The sequence below is a fragment of the Pelodiscus sinensis genome, chromosome 8, assembly GCF_049634645.1.
Source record: "Pelodiscus sinensis isolate JC-2024 chromosome 8, ASM4963464v1, whole genome shotgun sequence".
Classification (NCBI taxonomy): Eukaryota; Metazoa; Chordata; order Testudines; family Trionychidae; genus Pelodiscus; species Pelodiscus sinensis.
This window is the reverse complement of record NC_134718.1, coordinates 41,288,280-41,307,183: the sequence shown is the minus strand read 5'-3', so window position 1 is coordinate 41,307,183 and position 18,904 is coordinate 41,288,280. Positions and strand designations below refer to the sequence as shown.

At 46.6% G+C, this 18,904-nt stretch overlaps 1 protein-coding gene across 1 annotated transcript in view; it reads left to right on the top strand.

The window, feature by feature from the left end:
• Positions 1 to 18,904, top strand: part of PLCE1 (phospholipase C epsilon 1) — a 233,062-nt gene that overhangs the window by 162,451 nt on the left and 51,707 nt on the right. Inside the window, exons 11-14 of the mRNA XM_025181886.2 lie at positions 4,968 to 5,130; positions 11,567 to 11,689; positions 11,782 to 11,918; positions 12,368 to 12,606. Of these exons, the coding sequence (XP_025037671.1) occupies positions 4,968 to 5,130; positions 11,567 to 11,689; positions 11,782 to 11,918; positions 12,368 to 12,606 (662 nt within the window). The remainder of the gene's footprint in view (positions 1 to 4,967; positions 5,131 to 11,566; positions 11,690 to 11,781; positions 11,919 to 12,367; positions 12,607 to 18,904) is intronic.

Below are 18,904 nucleotides of genomic sequence, written 5' to 3'. Positions count from 1 at the left end.
CTCCACCTTCCAAGATCACAGCCTATTCTTCCACTTTATAGTAGATGGGTGCAGTTACCAGTTCATGGCAGTGTCCTTTGATCTCCCTCCTGCTCCAAAGCTGTTTACAAAATGTGGCACCAGTGGACACATTGGAGAAAGTCCAGCATCATAAATGATTAGGTGGCTAGAGCACATGACTTATGAAAAAATGCTTAGGGATTTGGGTTTATGTAGTCTGCAGAAGAGAAGGGTGCGGGGGGATTTGATAGCCGCCTTTAACTACCTGAAGAGGGATTCCAAAGAGGATGGAGAGAGGCTGTTATCAGTAGTGACAGATGGCAGAACAAAGAGCAATGGTCTCAAGTTACAGTGGGAGAGGTCTAGGTTGGATATTAAGAGAAACTATTTCACTAGGAGAGTAGAGAAGCACTGGAATGGGTTACCTAGGGAGGTGATGGAATCTCCATGCCTAGAGGTTTTTATGTCCCAGCTTGACAAAGTCCTGGCTGAGGTGATTTAATTGGGGTTGGTCCTGCTTTGGGCAGCAGATTGGACTCGATGACCTCCTGAGGTCTCTTCCAGCTCTGTGGTTCTATGATTCTGTTCTATGACTGGCTTATAAAGGGCAGATCTTGGATGCAAGTGGAAGAGGAACCTTGATTTGGTACATTTCACCTGTGGCAACTTGGGGTTGTTAATAAACAACAAAAAAAGTCACATAACGTCAGTCCAGTGCATAGAATTCATTGGAGCAGTTCTTTGCTTCACACGATCCAGAGTTTTCATTCTGAAAGCATGTTTTCAGACCATGTCGGAACTGATTTCCCATGTAAAAAACTACCCACTGATCACTGCTTACACCTGTCCACAGTTGTTAGGCCATGAGGACACATGTACATACATGGTCTGGCATACCCTGCTCCATCTCCGACAACTGCAAGCATCGTTGGTGTCAGTCTACATCTCTGTCATTTTAAAGGGCCAGGGCTCAACCGGGTTGTAGATTTGCTTCAACACTGTGCCGATTAGGAATTTATTAAGCTTACTACTTCACTGTTACTACACTTTACAGAGTACACTCTAGCAAGCAAAAGCACTACAGAACAATGGTTAAAGGAGTAAAAGGCTTTTTGGAATGCTCACGTCCCTTCAGGTTTGCGGGGAGTCCTGTTTCGATTACCTTGCACCCGACCGCAGTGGATGTGGCTTCAGTATGGGGGGAATCCCGGTCAGCCCTCGAGGTTGGGGTCCCAGTTAAGACTCAGTTAGGGGTGGGACTTTCTACACTAATGATACTATAGTTGTTTACCCGGTGTGCGCATACCTGGCTCAGTGCCATGCTTATTACTTTTATAGGCTGAGACCGACGTCAAACTTATTTACTGCGTAGTAGTTTCCCAGCTTAAGGCTTGGGTTAACGCTGCTAAAGCCCTCAGCTGCTGTTTGGGCTTTCAACGTCCCACACTGTGCTAAGGTGGGTACAGCAGGGATGGAAGCTTTCATCCTAGGCCTGCTAAGCTGCAGGACCCACATATGACTTTTATGTGACATTCTCCAACAGACATGACCTAGACTGGGTAGTCAGGTGTCAGTTCACATCCAGTAATCTGTCAGGGTATGTCTACACTACCCCGCTAGTTCGAGCTAGCGGGGTAATGTAGGCATACCGCACTTGCAAATGAAGCCCGGGATTTGAATTTCCTGGGCTTCATTTGCATAAGCGGGGAGCCGCCATTTTTAAAACCCCGCTGGTTCGAACCCCGTGCAGCGCGGCTACACGTGGCTCGAACTAGGTAGTTCGGACTAGGATTCCTATTCCGAACTACCGGTACACCTCGTTCCACCGGTAGTTCGGAATAGGAATCCTAGTCCGAACTACCTAGTTCAAGCCCCGTGTAGCCGCGCTGCACGGGGTTCGAACCAGCGGGGTTTTAAAAATGGCGGCTCCCCGCTTATGCAAATGAAGCCCGGGAAATTCAAATCCCGGGCTTCATTTGCAAGTGCGGTATGCCTACATTACCCTCCTAGTTCGAACTAGGAGGGTAATGTAGACATACCCTCAGTGTTGGAGAGAGTTCTGTTTGCAGCCCTAACTCCATTGCTGATCCTAGTTTCCAATGCCTCGGACCTGGGCTGAGGAGCTCACATGCAGAAGCTTAACATGCAAGATGATGTTTTACATCAACAGACAGAGGCAGAGCAAGGTCGTCAGCCCTTTCCCAATAAGCTCTCTGCCTGTGGGGCTTCTGTGTATGGCATGTCATCCATCTGGTAACCATGTATCTGTCTGGGGCCAGGAACATGTTAGCAGATGGCCTTAGCAGGATCTTCTTGTCTTTTCATGAGCAATCACTCCATCTGGAGGCAGTATTATCTTTCAGAGAAGGGGGACTCCCCAGGTGGATTTGTTCTTGTCCCATCAGAACAGGAAATTATATGTGTTCTGCTTGATCCACTGAATGGACAAACATCCCTGTCAGACACCTTTTCTCTCCCATAGTCAGAGGCTCTGCTATGTGAGTACCCACCAGTGTAGTTTATCCATAGAGTCCTCATGATCAAACAGACCAGGGTGAAGGTGATCCTGATAGCCTCTGTGTGGCCTCAGCAGCACTGGTTCAACATGCTACTGGACCTTTCGGTGGCCACCCTGCTGCAGCTGCCTCTTTGGCAGGACTTGCTATACCAAAACTCTGGCAGTTTTCTGCACCTGAATGTGGCAATGCTGCTCTGATTGCATGACTACTGCATGTTTGAATGCAAAAGAATGGGAATGTTCAGCCCATGTCCAACAGGACTTGTTGGGTAGCAGAAAGCCCTTCACCAGAGTGATCTTCCTGGCCAAGTGGAAATGGTTAACATGCTGGACTTTGGACCACAATATCTGGGCTTCACAGGCGATCCTGGACTGTCTTTGGTATCTCAAGATTCAGGGATTGTCCTTATCATCAATTAAAGTCCACTTGGCTTCTATTTCAGCCTTCCATCCTGCACTCCAAGCCTGGTTGGTCTTTGCTCATGGCATGACAGTCCAGTTCTTATATGGCCTGGAACACCTCTACCTGCACATCTGGGATCCATTCCCTGCCTGGGACCTGACTCTTGTGCAGTCGTGGCAAGCTTCAGTGGTTTCCAGATCCAGCATTCCTGCCCATGGTAGTTTCACAGACAGGACATATACTTACCTGTCTGCTTTCCAAAGCCTCATAAATCAGAAGCAGAGTGCAAGTTGCACACCCTGGACATTTTCTATAGACAGGGCTATGGTGTTTTGCAAATAAATGCAGTTGTTGCAGTGGTAGACAAAATTAATGGTTTCCCAGGGTCTGCACAAAGGATTTCATTCTGGATCATGGTCTGCATCTGTTATTGCTGTGGGCTGGCGAAAGTGCCTACACTGGTGTCTATGACTAGCAACTCAACCTGGGTGCAAGCTTCATCCTTGGTCTTCCTGGTCTACAGGGCCACTATTCCCGGGGTCATCTATCCACATATTTATGACTCATTATGCACTTACCTTGGTGCAAGCCCAAGACAATGTTGTGGTATAGCAGTGTTGCAAGCTGCACAACTAAGAATTTTGAGCCCACCTCCATGGATACAGCTTGTGCAGACCTGGGCAAAATACCCTTCATGAGCTGGATTCAGCCTACCAAGATGCTAGATCTGGCCTTTAGACTCCCTCTCCCCCCTCTCCTTCCCCAACACTGCTAAGAAATGCAACCATTGTGGAGCTGTTTGAACAGCTGTGAGCTCCAGGGGAGGGAGGAAAGGGTTTGCACAGTGCTCCTGCCCTCAGCACAATCCCATTGGCCGGTTTACGCCAAAGGGATCTACCTGTTGTCAACAGTCATCTTGCAAAGAAACTCCTCCTCTCCCCTCAGGCTTGTAGCTGTTCAAAAACCACATGGCCTCTGCAGCTAGTGCACGGGTGGGGCAGGAAGGGAGTGTTCTTGGGAAGGCTGCTGGCTGAGAGTCAAGCAGGTAAGTCTCCTAGCCAGAGCCTGCCTCTGGCACCCCAACCCTTTGCCCCCCTACCCTTCATAACCCAAACCCTCTGCCTTCCTCCTGCCCCCATGTTCCATCCAAAATCCGGCACCCCAATCCCCTGCTCCAGGTCACAACTAAACCCTCTGCTCCCTCCTGTACCCATATCTCCTCCCAGCTCCTACATCCCAGGCCCCTGCCCTAAGTCACAACCCCCTCTTGCTCAAGGTAACAACACAAACCCCTGCACCTTAGTCCCCTAATCCATGTCACAACTGCTTCCTTCACTCAATACCCCACACCTTTTCCTGCACCCCAATCCTTCTCCTGCACCCCAGTCCCTTACTGCAAGCTCCCTTGCATCCAACCTCCATTCCAGACCCCACACTTCTTCCATTAATATGGAAGGGTGCAGCCCTTGACCACTTTCCAAATTCTTAGAGTGGACCCCATCAAAAATTATTGTCCATCCCTGAGCTTGTGCATCGTGTAGAATAGAATTGTCATGAGCAAGCACTTGAATTAAAAATGGTTACATACTTTTCATAGCTGTTGTTCTTTGAGATGGGTTGCTCTTGTCCATTCTATTACCTGCTCTCCTCTCCCTCTGTTGGAATTGCTGACAAGAAAGAATGGAGAGGTTGTGGGGCTGGCACATGCTCCACCCTATGGACACTGTTAAAGGAACTATCTTTATTGTTCACACATATATGCACACATTTCTAGAATGGAAACATAATTCAAAGAACAACAGTTACAAAAGGTAGGGAGCTTTTTTTTCTATGATTGCTTTTTCAATGAATTTTCAATAATCATTTTTTTTTTTTTTACTTAACAAGTCCTAAAATTCAAAAAATATTGTTAAGTATATGTTTTGAGTGGTACAAAATAAATTTAGAAACTTTTGGTGTGGGGTTACTCAGTTTAATTTAGTGATACTATGTGGGTGTTCTGTAGAAATTATACTAGTGATGAAAAAATGTTGTTTTCTTTCATAGATCAGAATATAGTGATTAGCCCCTCTCTCTCTAACACTCTACCATCTAGAAGAGCTCATTCTCTGACTACATCTGGATCCCCTACCTTAGCAGCCGGGGCTTCTGCACCAATCAGACCAGTTTCCTCTCCTGTAATGTCACCTTCAAGCAAGAACCAATCTAGGTAAGGACAAAATCAGTACTTTACTTGTTAAAAATCTAGTTGTTAACATTATACTTTACTAGAAGACTTACCTGATGTTGCCTGGGAGTGCAGGAGTTAGGGTGTGGCATTTGGGTTGTGGGAGAGGGGAGCAGGGTAGGAAGGTGGGGGCGAAAGGGAGTGTGAGAGTGAGAATTGGGGGGTGAAGAGGGGCTCAGGGCAGGTGGTCCCATCTGGCAGGACTTTCTCTCCCCCCCCCACCCCAGCTGGTGGAGTCCCAGTTCTGCTGGCCACTTTCTTGGTGGTGTGGCTGCCCCCAGTGGTCTCTCCCCTGCATTCACTGCGCCCAGTGGCCACTGTCATTATCACATCCTTCCTCTCTGTGTCCCCCACTTTCCATGTTATGGAAAACAGTCCTATTCCCAGCACTTCCTGGTTTCTTGACACAACCAAACCCAGACTTTGCTTTAAGTTATGATAAGAGGAAGTTATACTAAATGTACACTAAATTTCAGGGTCCTAGTTCTTACCTTTTAAGAGGCATTCTTGAACAAAGAGACTCACAGATGAACAGACAGACAAACAAACATCTCTAAAATATATAGATAACTGAAGTGCTGTCCTAGATACACATGCATATGGAGCTTACCTTTCCAGCTTTTGGATATTTCAGAGATCATATGAACAGACTTTTGGTCACAGGTGCTCAATGTGTGTAAGTAACTGTGATCAACTGAAATATTTCAACTGTGTAAACTGAAGTGCATATGTGTTTTAGTTCAACCTTAAGGAGCATAAACCTGCACTGGGATTTCTGGTGGAAGTTGCCCCATTTTGGAGGGAATAATGGGGATATTTTTGGAAGCTTTCTCTTTCCCATTTGCTTTCCTCCACTTTTTACTTGTATTACTTTTCAGTCCTATATTCATTGCAGAAGGTCAGGCTTTTAAGTGATGTGGCATTGTGTTAATTCATTTTTATTATTTATTTTATTATATTATAGGTGTATACAGCACTTTACAGACATACAAGATGACAAATTCCTATTATGGGTGATCTTCCAGTCTAAATTAAACAAATACTATAATAAATAGTGTGGATTGGGATGATAAGGAAGGAAAGACAATAGCATGAAAAGGTCATTGCAGATAGCTGTAGTGCAGAGCTGTCTTTTTTTACTTTGAATGGAATCAACAGGCTGGGGAGTCCATACTGGGCATTTCTTTTCCTCACTGATTTGCCCAGTTGCTGGAGATATCCAGATGTGTGATACATTTATTTATTATTTATTTCCTGCATATAATCCAGAGATGATAATTTCTTTATTAAGCTAATATTATACCTTAAGGAATTATGTATTTTTCAAGCATGCTTCCCATTTTAATTATCTTGCTAGTAAAATACTAAGCGCAAACTTCCCGTGATCCTCATAATCAACAGGTTATATTACCTTTAGACGTCATGCTAGAGCAATAGTAGGATTACTTTGTGGAAAAAAATGAAAACTAATGTGTACCTATCTAAATTAGATTGTTCCATGCATCGATACGTTTTCAAAAGAATTTCCTTTTTATATGCCTTGGCAAAGTTTGCAGTGGTCTTTAAGGGAATGAGTGGCCAATATGAAATACAGACCCCAAGTACAAACACTAAGGCTATGTCTACACTATGCGCTTATTTCGAAATAAGCTATTTCAAAACAGCAACTCTGAAATAACTCAAAATAGCACATCCACATTACAGATCTCTATCGAAATTGCACAGAATTATAACAAAATAGCACATCCACACTGATCGGAGCCTGAATCACATTAAACCCCCCCGGGAAGCACTCCGGGCAGGGCATCAGAACAGCAGTCACTTCCTATAGCTGCTTCCTGAGGCTATCTGAGGCTCGTGCTTCAAGGGGCTCCCCTCTACAGCTGCACCTCAGACTCTTCTCCATTTTTGAGAGACAGCAAACTCACACCATGTGCTCTGGTTGCTCTTGCGGACACCACAGAACATCCACCATGGAGCCGGACCGGCTGCAAAGCAATGTCAGGCTCTTAGACCTCCTGCTGTAACTCCTGGTACAGTTATGCAGGCTTCCCACATGGTGCTGCAGGAGGACGATAAGCAGCCTGGAATAGGGGACCTCCTCACCCAGGCTACATTCTCCTCATGCACCACATACCCATCCATCCTCCCCTGCACACCATGCACTGCTGCTTCTGGTGCTGGGAGACCATTTCTGACTGTCATGGAGCAATGGGATAAACAGCAATGGCTCCAGAACTTCTGGATGTGGAAGAACACCTTCCTGGAGATCTGCAGATGGCTCTCCCTTGCTCTCCAGCGATGGGACACCCAGATGAGACCCTCCATTCCCTTCCAGAAGAGTGTTGCCATTGCACTTTGGAAGCTCATCATGCCAGACAGCTACCGCTCTATGGGGTACCAGTTTGGCATGGGGAAATCAACCTTTGGGGCCATGCTTATGCAGGTTTGACTCTTTTTTACTTTTGTTTTATGAGGGTGGTCAAGCACTACAATGGGGTTCCCTAGTGAAGGGGGTGGAATCTTCATCCCTAGAGATTTTTCACTCCTGGCTTCACAAAACCCTGCTGGGGATGGGATACTTGGGATTGCTCCTGGTGTGGGAAGGGGCTTGGACTCAGGGAATTCCCAAGGGCTCTGGCAACCCTGTAATTCAAGGTGATCAACGCCATCCTGCTGCTCAGGGTCATCACCCTGGATGACATGGAGCCCATCATCACTGGCTTTGCCACCATGGGCTTCCCTAACTGCACGGGAGCCATTGGTGGCACCCACATCCCCATCCTGGCGCTTGACCACCATGCTTCAGACTTCATCAATAGGGAGAAGTACTTTTCCATGGTGTTGCAGGCCCTCATGGACCTTTAAGGCCAGTTCACAGATGTGTACGTTGGTGGTTGGGGAAGGTGCACAATACCCACGTGTTCAGGAACTCCAACTTCTTCCAGAGGATGTATGCCGACACATTTTTCCACTACCACACTATCAGGGTCGGGGACATGAACATGCCCATGTGCATCGTGGGCAATCCAGCCTACTCCTTGCTCCACTGGCTTATGAAGTCCTACACAGGACAGCTGGAACCCATGAAGAAGCCCTTCAACACCAGGCTCAGCAGGTGCCGCATCGTTGTGGCGGGTGTCTTCAGCCACTTGAAGGAGAGGTTCCGGAGCCTCCTCACCTGCCTGGACCTCGGCGACCAGAACATCTCCCACGTAGAGGTGGCCTGCTGTGTGCTCCACAACCTTTGCAAAAATAAAGGAGAACCTTTCCTGTCAGGGTGGGGGCACAGGGGCTGAGCGGCTGACCAGGGCTTTTGAGCAGTCGGGCACCTCTTCCATCTGGCAAACCCAAAAAGGGCCTGTGCATATCCAGGAGGCTCTGAGGGAGAGTTTCAGCCAAGGCCAGCCATGAGACTCTCCCAGATCGCCCCACAAGGGGACTCTGCATTGCCTGGATGTGCCTTTCCTCGCACACCTCTTCCTTCCCCTGCCGTCTCTTCCCACCTTCCCCCCATCACCCGCAGATACAATAAACCAGGCTTTTTGTTTTGAAACAATAAACTCAGTCATTTTTATTTGGGGAATATATAAATGGGGAGGGACTGGTGAAAGAACCTAGGAGAGAGGAAAAGGGGGAAAAGGGGCTCAGGGATGGGGCTGTGACTGGTGACTGCCTCAGGTATGTTGGGACGACTCGGCTGCCTGAGAGTTCCCACTGCCTCGTGTGCATCCCTTGGCGGCCTCAGGAGAGTGGGGCTAGGAGGAGAACTGGAGGGGCAGGTGCGAGTGCCGGAGGGACTTGGAGGAGAGCAGGTGCTGGTGCTGGGGGTTAGGGAATGGCAGGTGAGGGGATGTGTCTGGTGGACCGATTGATAGCCACAATCAGGCTTGCCATGGTGGTGGTGATTGAGAAGCACATAGCCTCATGCTGGCAGCACAGCTGCTCCCAGATCATCTGCCTCAGCTCCCAGTCAGCCCGACGTTCCTGGCGGTCCTCCTCAAAGTTCCTGTTCAAGGAATAGAGGCACTCAAGGGGTATGTCTACACTACCACCCTAGATCGAACTAGGGTAGTTAATGTAGGCAACCGGAGTTGCAAATGAAGCCCGGGATTTGAATTTCCCGAGGTGTACCGGTAGTTTGGAATAGGAAGCCTCATCCGAACTACCTAGTTCATGCCACGTGTAGCCGCGGGCACGGAGTCCAAACTAGCGGACATTTAAAAATGGTGGCGTCTGGCAACATGCAAATGAAGCCTGGGAAATTCAAATCCCGGGCTTCATTTGCAACTCCGGTTGCCTACATTAACCACCCTAGTTCGAACTAAGGTGGTAGTGTAGACATACCCAAGATGTTCTAGCACCAGGTCGTTGCATGGTCACTAGTGCCTGCAGGTCTCATGGGGTTGGGAGGATGGCATGGGAGATATTGCATATTCCCCACTTGTAGCTTGGCCAGCTGTGAAGAAAAGTGAGAAGAGCAGTCATCCCAGGAGACAGTGTGCACGAAGCCTAGCCCTAATCTCTGAGCCAGCATCAAAGGTCTTAGTTCAGACAATGGTGATGTGCTTTTAGAAAGGCCATTTGCTGCCTAGACAGTGGGAACTGTCCTACAGGGGTACAGATGTCCCAGGGGACCAGCAGGCATGGGAAGGTGCCGACCAAGTGAGGAGCTTGCAGGCAGGATTGGGGAATGGGGTGGCTCAGCCTCCTTTCATGTCCTGCACAGACTGGGTCCGGCAGTGGCAGTGTCCCACAGAGAGAGAACTTCTGTCCCTGCCCACTAGAAGAGAGTGGGGAGGGTGTTGGGGGAAGTGTGCGTGAGTGGCAGATGCTGCTTTCCAGAGTGCTACTGGGGTCCCCTCCTTTTCCTCTCCCTGGCAGGTTCTCATGTAGGAGGCACTGTCCTCCGCCTCGCTGTGCTTGACCAGGAGTGGATGCTACTCGAGAGTGTGGGCATTACCACAGTGCTTGTGGGCACTGCTATGTGTTTCCAGGACCCCATCCTCCTTAATGGTGGCTTGTCGTGGAAAGGTGTTCCACCATGGAGTTGGGAGTAAAGGAGGCCTGTTCAGGAATCTTGTTAGAAGGAGCAACAAGTTCCTGTGTGACAGGTTTAGGGGGCTGGATGCTCCAGACGGGCGCTCCATCTATACCCACATGCACAGGCTGTTGTGCTAGCTCCAGGCCAAAAAAGCTGAGCACGGAGTGTGCAGCCCCTCGTAGCCTGATGCCTCCCCCATGCATGTGTAGGGAAAGTAATGGAACTCACCTGAAGTGTCTTCCCCAGGTTTCTTTGAGGCCTGAGAGACATCCTGGGAAAGTGGGAGGATCCGGCTCCAGGCTTATGACCACCTCCTAGCTTTCAGGCATGGTATCCAGGCTGGACTGCTCCTCCTTGTTCTCATTGTCCTGGTCCACAGCCCCACCCTCCTGGAGGCTGAGGATAGGCATGGCCAGGCCAGAGTCCATGATGGCGGAGAGGCGACTGGCCTCCCTCCAAGGATAGCATCCAGGTGGGAGTAGAACCAGCAGGTCTTGGGTATTGCTCCAGAGCAGGAACTTCATTCCCTGGCCTTGGTGTAGGCCTGGCTCAATTCTCTGATTTTCATGTGCACCTGGTCCAGCATATGTGTGTGGTTCTTTTGGGCCAAGCTGGTGGCCACCCAGCCATAGACATCTGCATTCCTGCACCTGGTGTGGAGATCCTGGAGGTTAGACTCCTTGCCCATATCTCTATGAGATCCAGGATCTCCAGACCAGTACAGGATGGGGCTCTCTTCCATCTGTGGCCAGGGGCTTTAGAGGTGGCTGCTGGTATGTGTGCAGTGATGGGGGCTCGGAAGGAGTGCTTAGGTCTGCCATGGCAGCCGTGCAGGCAGTGCAGGGTGCTGCTGTGTGGCACAAGTCTAGCAGGACCGGTTTGGTTTCACAAGCCCTTTCCCTTCTGCCTGCAGCTTTAAACCGTGCGGGAAAAGGGAAACTATAGAGTTTTGAGGAGTGTGGACAGAGTGCCAGTGTGAGAAGCCCTGGAGGCCAATTATTTTGAAATAAGCACAGCTGAATGTACACACTGATCCTATTTTGAAATAGCAATTTTGAAATAGGCGTTCTTCCTTGTAGAATGAGAGGTTATTATTTGTCTGTAACAAGCCCATTATTTTGAAATAATTTTGAAATAACAAGCTTGCTGTGTGGACACTTGCCTTGTGGTTTTGAAATAACATGAATTATTTTGAAATAACTCTGTAGTATAGGCATATCCTAAGAAGTATTGTTTTTGTTTCTTTCTTTCAAATATTGATAGTAAATATATTAAAGAAAGCCTAAAATAGATCATTAGTGCAGTGCTGCCTAATATTTCACAATCAGTGGAAGTTAAATACAAGAAAATAACAGCAATCTCATTTTGTTTTAGTACTTGGAGCAGCAGTAGCTGGCATGGCCGAGTCAAAGGAGGATTGAAGGGTTTTCAGAGCTTTATGGTTTCTGATAGTAATATGAGTTTTGTTGAGTTTGTAGAGCTCTTCAAATCTTTCAGGTAAAATCTATTTGTCTAATCACATCACATCAAAATTAGCAAAAGTATTTTAAGAAATAAAGCACAAAATGAGCATTCTTCCTGTATGCTAGTGTTCGAAGCCGCAAGGATCTTAAAGACCTCTTTGATGTCTATGCTGTACCCTGCAATCGATCAGGATCTGATTCTACTCCACTTTATACTAATCTGAAAATTGATGAGAACACCAGTGGACTCCAACCTGATTTAGGTTTGTTAAATTTAATTTCAACAAGAAAATTAGACTTTAGAGAGCTGAACTATTTTAATTATTGACATTTTTTAAAAATTCTGATGAAGTGGGGGAGGCAGAATCAGGGTTTCAATTGACAAAGTGGATTGTCACAGCTCCAAAATGTCTCAGAATGAAAACTTCATATTTGGCCAAGTCAGTAATATTGGGCCAAATCCTGAAGAACTTATTCAACTCTTAATAAAGAAGGAATTCCGCTGATGTAAGTGGGAACCTTGCCTGACTATGACTTTGCTAAGAATTTCAGGAGTTAGTTATTGAAAAATGATTTTTCCAGTGAATACAATTGTTTTTTAATAGTTCAATGTGGTATGAATAATAAAATAGTACTCACCTAATTTAATTAAATATCTCTGAGTGATAAAATGAAACTCTTCAAATATTTATGTTCATATTTTGTCTTTTAGATTTATTGACCAGGAATGTTTCAGATCTGGGTTTGTTCATTAAGAGTAGACAGCAGCTATCAGAAAACCAGAGACAGATATCTGATGCCATTGCTGCGGCTAGTATTGTAACTAATGGTACTGGAGTGGAAAGCACATCACTAGGAATATTTGGAGTGGGCATCCAGCAACTCAATGACTTCTTAGTGAATTGCCAAGGTGAACACTGCACCTATGATGAAATCCTCAGTATTATCCAGGTTTGTAATACAAACATTTTGCAGTACATCTATTCATTCTATAGATGGCTTTGTTTCTTTCTTTTTCCATACATACGTTCTGTCTTTGTCTTCAGAACAGTACCTACTATGTCACCTATATAGAGATTGGATTTCCTCCTTTATAACCACTGCCAATTCTTATCCCCATGAAAGTTCTCTAAACAAGTGTACCAAATCATCCTATTGCGTGATATCAGTGTTTCATTTCTACAGTGTGTCTTACCTCCATTGTATATGGACAGTATGATCCATGTTGAGTTTTGTATCTATTGTATGTTATACAAATTTAATGGCTAGCTACCATAATGTAAATTTTGAGCTCTTTTTATATTTGTCTAATATAAGCCAACATTAATTCTGTACTCTATAAGGTTTAACAAAACTTTTATTTTGAACATTTCAGATGTCAAGCAAGTGTGTGCAATATTCATTTACAATAGGGTTAAAAAATCAAGTTGTTGTGTTTTCGAATTCTGGTAAATACAAGTAGTTCTTCTTTGAGGAGTATTCCTGTGGGTGCTCCACTATAGGTGTCTTGGCACCCTGTGCTTATAATCAGAACTTTTTAGCAGCAGTTTGCCTGGGTGCTGGAGTACACGTGCAGTGCCGCTTGCACCATTGTGAGTGCCATCAATCGTCCCTCAGTTCTTTCTCAACTACTCCAGGCTTGGTCAGAACCCAGCAGCACTCCATGATTCTTTTTAGATAAGATAGTTGTTAGCTTTTTGTTGTTACTGTTTTTCCCTTAGTTTATTTGGGTACCTTCTCTTTTTTCTCTCAATTTTTCTCTCCTTTTCCCTTCCTATTCTTCCCATAGTTAGTTAGAGTAGTTATGAGAAACTCTCCTGGATTTAAGAGATGACTGACCTGCAGAATGTCCATCCCAATATCTGATGGACATGCCCAATGCATTAGATGCTTGGACCAGGAATACTCTCGACATAACTGCCATTATTGAAAAAAAGTTGTCATCCAGGTCCCTTAAAGCCACAGATCTGCAATTGAAGCTCCTGACCTTGGAGAAGATGATGAGACCAGTGTTGGAGCTGGTGTCCCAACCCTCTCTATTGTGTATGTTCCTCACAGTGGTTTCGGACTAGGGGTCATTGGCATCGTAGGATCTTCCAGCTAAGAACACTTCCAAGAGAAAGCATTCTTCTTCCACAGCTGAGAGACCGACTAAAAAGATATCCCCTCAGCAGAAGCCTTCATTGGCACCTAAGGTGCAGGTACCTGGCATGTCCGGCATGGACAGACTCTGAGGGGCAGTGCCGAGTAAAGAAGCACGCCCTGCAGCCTCGACACTGAAGCTGAAGAAGACTGTATTGTCAGTACCGTCGACAACAGTGGCACTAAACCTGCGGTCCACTGCAGGGCTAAGAGCCACTCAGAATCATCTGCTCAAACCCCAATTAAGATGGCTCTGTGGCCGCGCACCGGCATCTCTCTGGTGCTGGCACCATCTAAGACTTGAGATAACTCTGCACCGCAGTGGGCACAGGTGACTGCACTATCAGTACGAGTATTTCCTCCGCCCCGTCTTTTAAATACACACTAGGAGCTGGTGGTCACATTGGTACCAGGCACACCACTCTTCAGCACCAATGCTAAACCTACTCTTGAAGGACGAAGTAGACTAGCTTCATCTTCAAGCTCAGCTTCACTGTTCTCCAGTGAGGATGAAGATAAAGAGGAAATGTTCCTTCTCCCCTCACCATTCCTTACTGAAACCATCTTCACAGCTGCAACAGCAACAGCAGCAAGGCCAGCCCCAGATGTGACAGCCATTTCCATGGTTCCCATCCATACCATTTCCATAGTCATGGCAGGGATAGGACCCCTGGGGCCCATTTAGAGCCCAGATGGCAACATCCCAGGCTGCAGCCCAGAGCAGGCCACGGTCAGTGATACCAAAACCACCAGTCTCTGTCAGATTGGATACCACACAAGAGGATGTTGAGGACCTGGAAGAAACACGGGAAAATGACATTCTTCCTCCATCACACATCTCGTCATCCTCTCCTGATGAGTCCATAATGCCCCCCTCCTCCGACTACAGGAGACAACTTTAAATCATTTCAGGACTTGCACAAAAGGGTAGCGGACTCTCTAGACATCTCCGTAGTAGAGGTGCCTCAAGAGCAGCACAAACTCGCAGATATCCTTCAGGCTTCCACTTCCTCCAGAATAGCCCTCCCCATCAATGAGGCTATATTGGATCCCACAAAAATTATTTGGCAGACCCCAGTCTCCATCTCACCAGCTTCTAAGAGGGATGACAGAAAATACTACCTGGCAGCCAAAGGTGCGGAATTCCGTTTTACCCACTTGGCTCCTAATTCCCTCATGGTGAAGGCAGCCCAGAGGCAAGCAAACCCACTTCAAGTCCACACTATACGATGAGGACTGGAAGAGGCTGGACATTCTGTATTCATCAGCATCACTACAATTCAGGATCGCAAATTACTTAGCCCTACTTTCAAAATATACGTATAATCTTTTTGATGGGGTGAAAACTTTTATTGAACATCTACTGGAGGATTACAAGACATCATTCAGGGCCAACCTTGACGAAGTAGCCCTCATAGCCAACCTTTACAAGCCTTGTTGGACTCTGCTGACCAAGCATCAAGATCCTTAGTGACATCTGTCGTCATGTGCAGGGCCTCCTGGCTGCACCTCTCTCGGTTCCCGACAGAGGTGCAAAATACAGTTGAGGACCTCCCTTTTGAGGGTCAGAAGTTATTCTCTGCAACTATGGATGCATCCCTGCATATGCTTAAAGATTCTCAAACCACACTCAAAACCTTGGATATGTATGACTCTCAGCCCAAGAAGAAACCAAACTGCCACTACACGCCTTGAGCTAGGTCCTTGTTCTACTCTGCACAATAGAGATAGGACCTGAGGCACCATCAGAGACAGCAGAAAAGGAGACAGACCCATAATCAAACTGCCGCATCCCAGCCTGCAAATTGGTCAACCCCCTTCCCTGTCCCTCTTCAGGGACCCCTCTCACGAGACTCTCCAGCAACAGGAAATAGACAAGCTTTTCCTAATGAGGGCAATAGAGGTAATATCATCAGCTCAGAGAGGAAAGGGCTTTTATTCTTAATACTTTCTCACTCCAAAAAAATCAGGAGGTTGGAAACCCATTTTGAGCCTATACAGGCTAAACAAGTACCTAAGATGACAACACTTTACCATGGTAATGCTGGCGAAGGGTAATTCCATCATTCGAGAAAGGAAACTGGATGTCGTCCCTTGACCTACAAGATGTATACTTGCATACTTCCACATCACAATTTGATCATCACATAGGAAATTCCTCAGATTTACCCTAAGAGACCATAATTACCAATCCCAGGACCTTCCCTTCGGACTATCCTCTGCTCCAAGAGTGTTTTAAAAAATCCATGCGGTGGCCATAGCCCACTTGAGGAGATCCGGAGTAATAATCTTTCCATATCTAGATGATTGCTTGACAATGGCTCCCAAGAGCTTACAGATAAACACCCAGAAGTCACATCTCATTCCATCCCAGGAGCTGGAATTTACAGGTGCAATGCTGGACTGCATACAGGCACAAGCCAGACTGCCGATACAGCACTTTCAGTCATTGGCCATACTGACCCAAACAGTCATCGACAGCCCCATGCAGCCTGACTACACCTGCAATTACTTGGCCACATGTTGGTGTCAACATACATGGTCCCTTATGTCAGATTGAACATGTGATGCCTTCAAGCATAGCTCCACACTTGCTTTCAACCACACAAGCACCACCTGAACTAGCTTCTCAGCCCACCCAAAGAGAATGAAAGAATCGCTCCACTGGTGGTTGCAAGCCAACAATCTTTGCAGGGGAAACTCATTCCAGCAACCTCCCTCCTCTGTATCCATAACTACAGACACTTCCCTGGAGGGCTGGGGTGTACACACAACCGAGAACAGCATTCAGGGAAGATGGTCTCCTTCAGAATCAGCATTCACATCAACATTTTAGAGCAGGGATAGGGAACCTAAGGCCTAGGGGCCAGATGCAACCCCTGGCTTGCCTGGATCCAGCCCCTGAGGCTTGGGACTCCTCCCTAGTATTGGAGATCCCATGTTGGTTCTTTAAACCTTCCCCCTCTCCCATCCCTCTGTGGGGATGAAGCATACAAAATCTACTAGCCTGGGGCCCCTTAGGCTCGGGTGCATGAGGGGAATGTGGGGAGTGTCTTTCGCCTTTTCAATGGGGGGCGGCATATCAATGAGGGTTTGTTTTGCAGGGGTTTTGCTTCTCACTTGTATACGGCCCCTGAATGTTTTTTCTGTGGGTCAGCAGCCCCCAACCCAAAAAAAGGTTCCCACCTCTGTTTTAGAGCTGCAGGCAGTCAGAAAATACTGTGAATATTTTCTTCTCCTGATTTGTGGCAAGTCAGTGAAGATACTCACAGACATCTCAGGTTGCATGTTTTATATAAATCAGCAGAGTGGAGCCAGGTCCTACCATCTGTACAAAGGGGCTATAGCCTTGTGACAATGGTGCATTCATGTGAACATATTGGCAGTCTACCTCCCAGGAAAAGAGAACGTGACCGCGAACCATCTGAGCTGACTATATCATCAGAAATATGAGTGGGAGATCTACCCTAAAGTCCTGCATTCTGTCTTCCAGAAGTGGGGTTTGTGGACACAGACTTATTCACTACGGCTGTGTCCAGACTCAGGGGTTTTTTCGAAAAAAGTAGCCTTTTTTCAAAAAAACTTCCCCTGCGTCCAGACTCAAGCTGCGTTCTTTCGAAATTAATTCGAAAGAACGCGGCTTTTCTTTCAATGGCGGTAAACCTCATTTCACGAGGAAGAACGCCTTCTTTCGAAAGTTCCTCTTTCGAAAGAAGGCGTTCTTCAATGTAAATAGGGCTTCTTCAAAAGAGAGCATCCAGACTCACTGGATGCTTTCTTTCGAAAAAGCAAGCCGCTTTTTCGAAATTTCTCCGTGCAGTCTAGACGCTCTCTTTCGAAAGAGGCTCTTTCGAAAGATGCTTTCGAAAGAGCCTCTTTCGAAAGAAGCCTGCAGTCTAGACATAGCCTACATTTCTCAATGCAAAATGCCCTAAGTACTGCTCCAGAGTGGATCTGGGCAAGAACTCCATGGAAGATGCCATGCTGGTCAATTGGGCTCACAACCTAGCCTGCACGTTTCCACCTCTTCCACATCTCGACAGGGTGATACAGAAAATAAGGCAGGACAGGTCCAGAGTCATTCTGATAGTGCCTGCCCGGCCCAGGCAAACCTGGTTTCCTTACCTGTCACAGATGTCAGTTGCTCCTCCAATTCATCTCCCGCAGTTGATAAACCTCCTGTCCCAGGATCAGGGTCACATTCTCCATACGGATGCTAAAAGACTCCATCTCAAGGCCTGGCTCCTGCAGGATTGACTATGCATGACCTTAGCTATTTGGAAGAGGTCTGTATCTTAATCATGAACTGTTGTAAAGAGAGCATTAGGAAAATCTATGCTCAAAAGTGGCACCATTTCCTTGTGTGGGCCATTCACAAGGCACTTCCACCTCACACAGTACTGCTACCGATTGCTGGAATGCCTTCTTTCTTTGAAGAAACAGAATCTTTCTTACTCATCAGTTAAAGTACACTTGGCAGCTATTTCTAGTGAACATTGCTCCACACTATTTTTTCTCGCCCGATTATGAGAAAGTTCTTGAAAGGCCTCTATAATGTCTTCCTCTCTGTGAAACACGTTGCTCCATCCTAGAATCTGAACTTTATCCTTAGCACCTTGACTGTTTCCTCATTCAAACCAATGGTGACGTGGTGGTCTCTATCACACCTTTCCATGAAAGTTGCCTTTCTATTGGCTGTCACCACAGCAAGAAGGATTAGCAAGCTCATCACACTCATGGCTAACCCTCCCTTTATAGTTCTATAAGGACAAAGTGACCTCACCCAAAATTTCTTCCTAAAGTGGTTTCCCAGTTCCACCTCAAGGAATCCTTATACTTACCTGTTTTCTACCAGAAGCCTCATCCAGACACCAACATGGCTTGCCTCCACTTCTGCCGAGCTATCACCTTTTATTTGGAAAGAACAAAACAGTTTAGATGTTTCTTGAGGTGTTTTCTTTCCATATCAGATCACTCTAAAGGACAAGCGATTTCCAAACAGAGACTTTTCAAATAGGTATCAAATTGCATCAGAGCCTGTTATGCGATCAACAGTTTCACCTCCAAAGCAATCACGTGCCCACTCCACCAGATCAGTGGCTGCTTC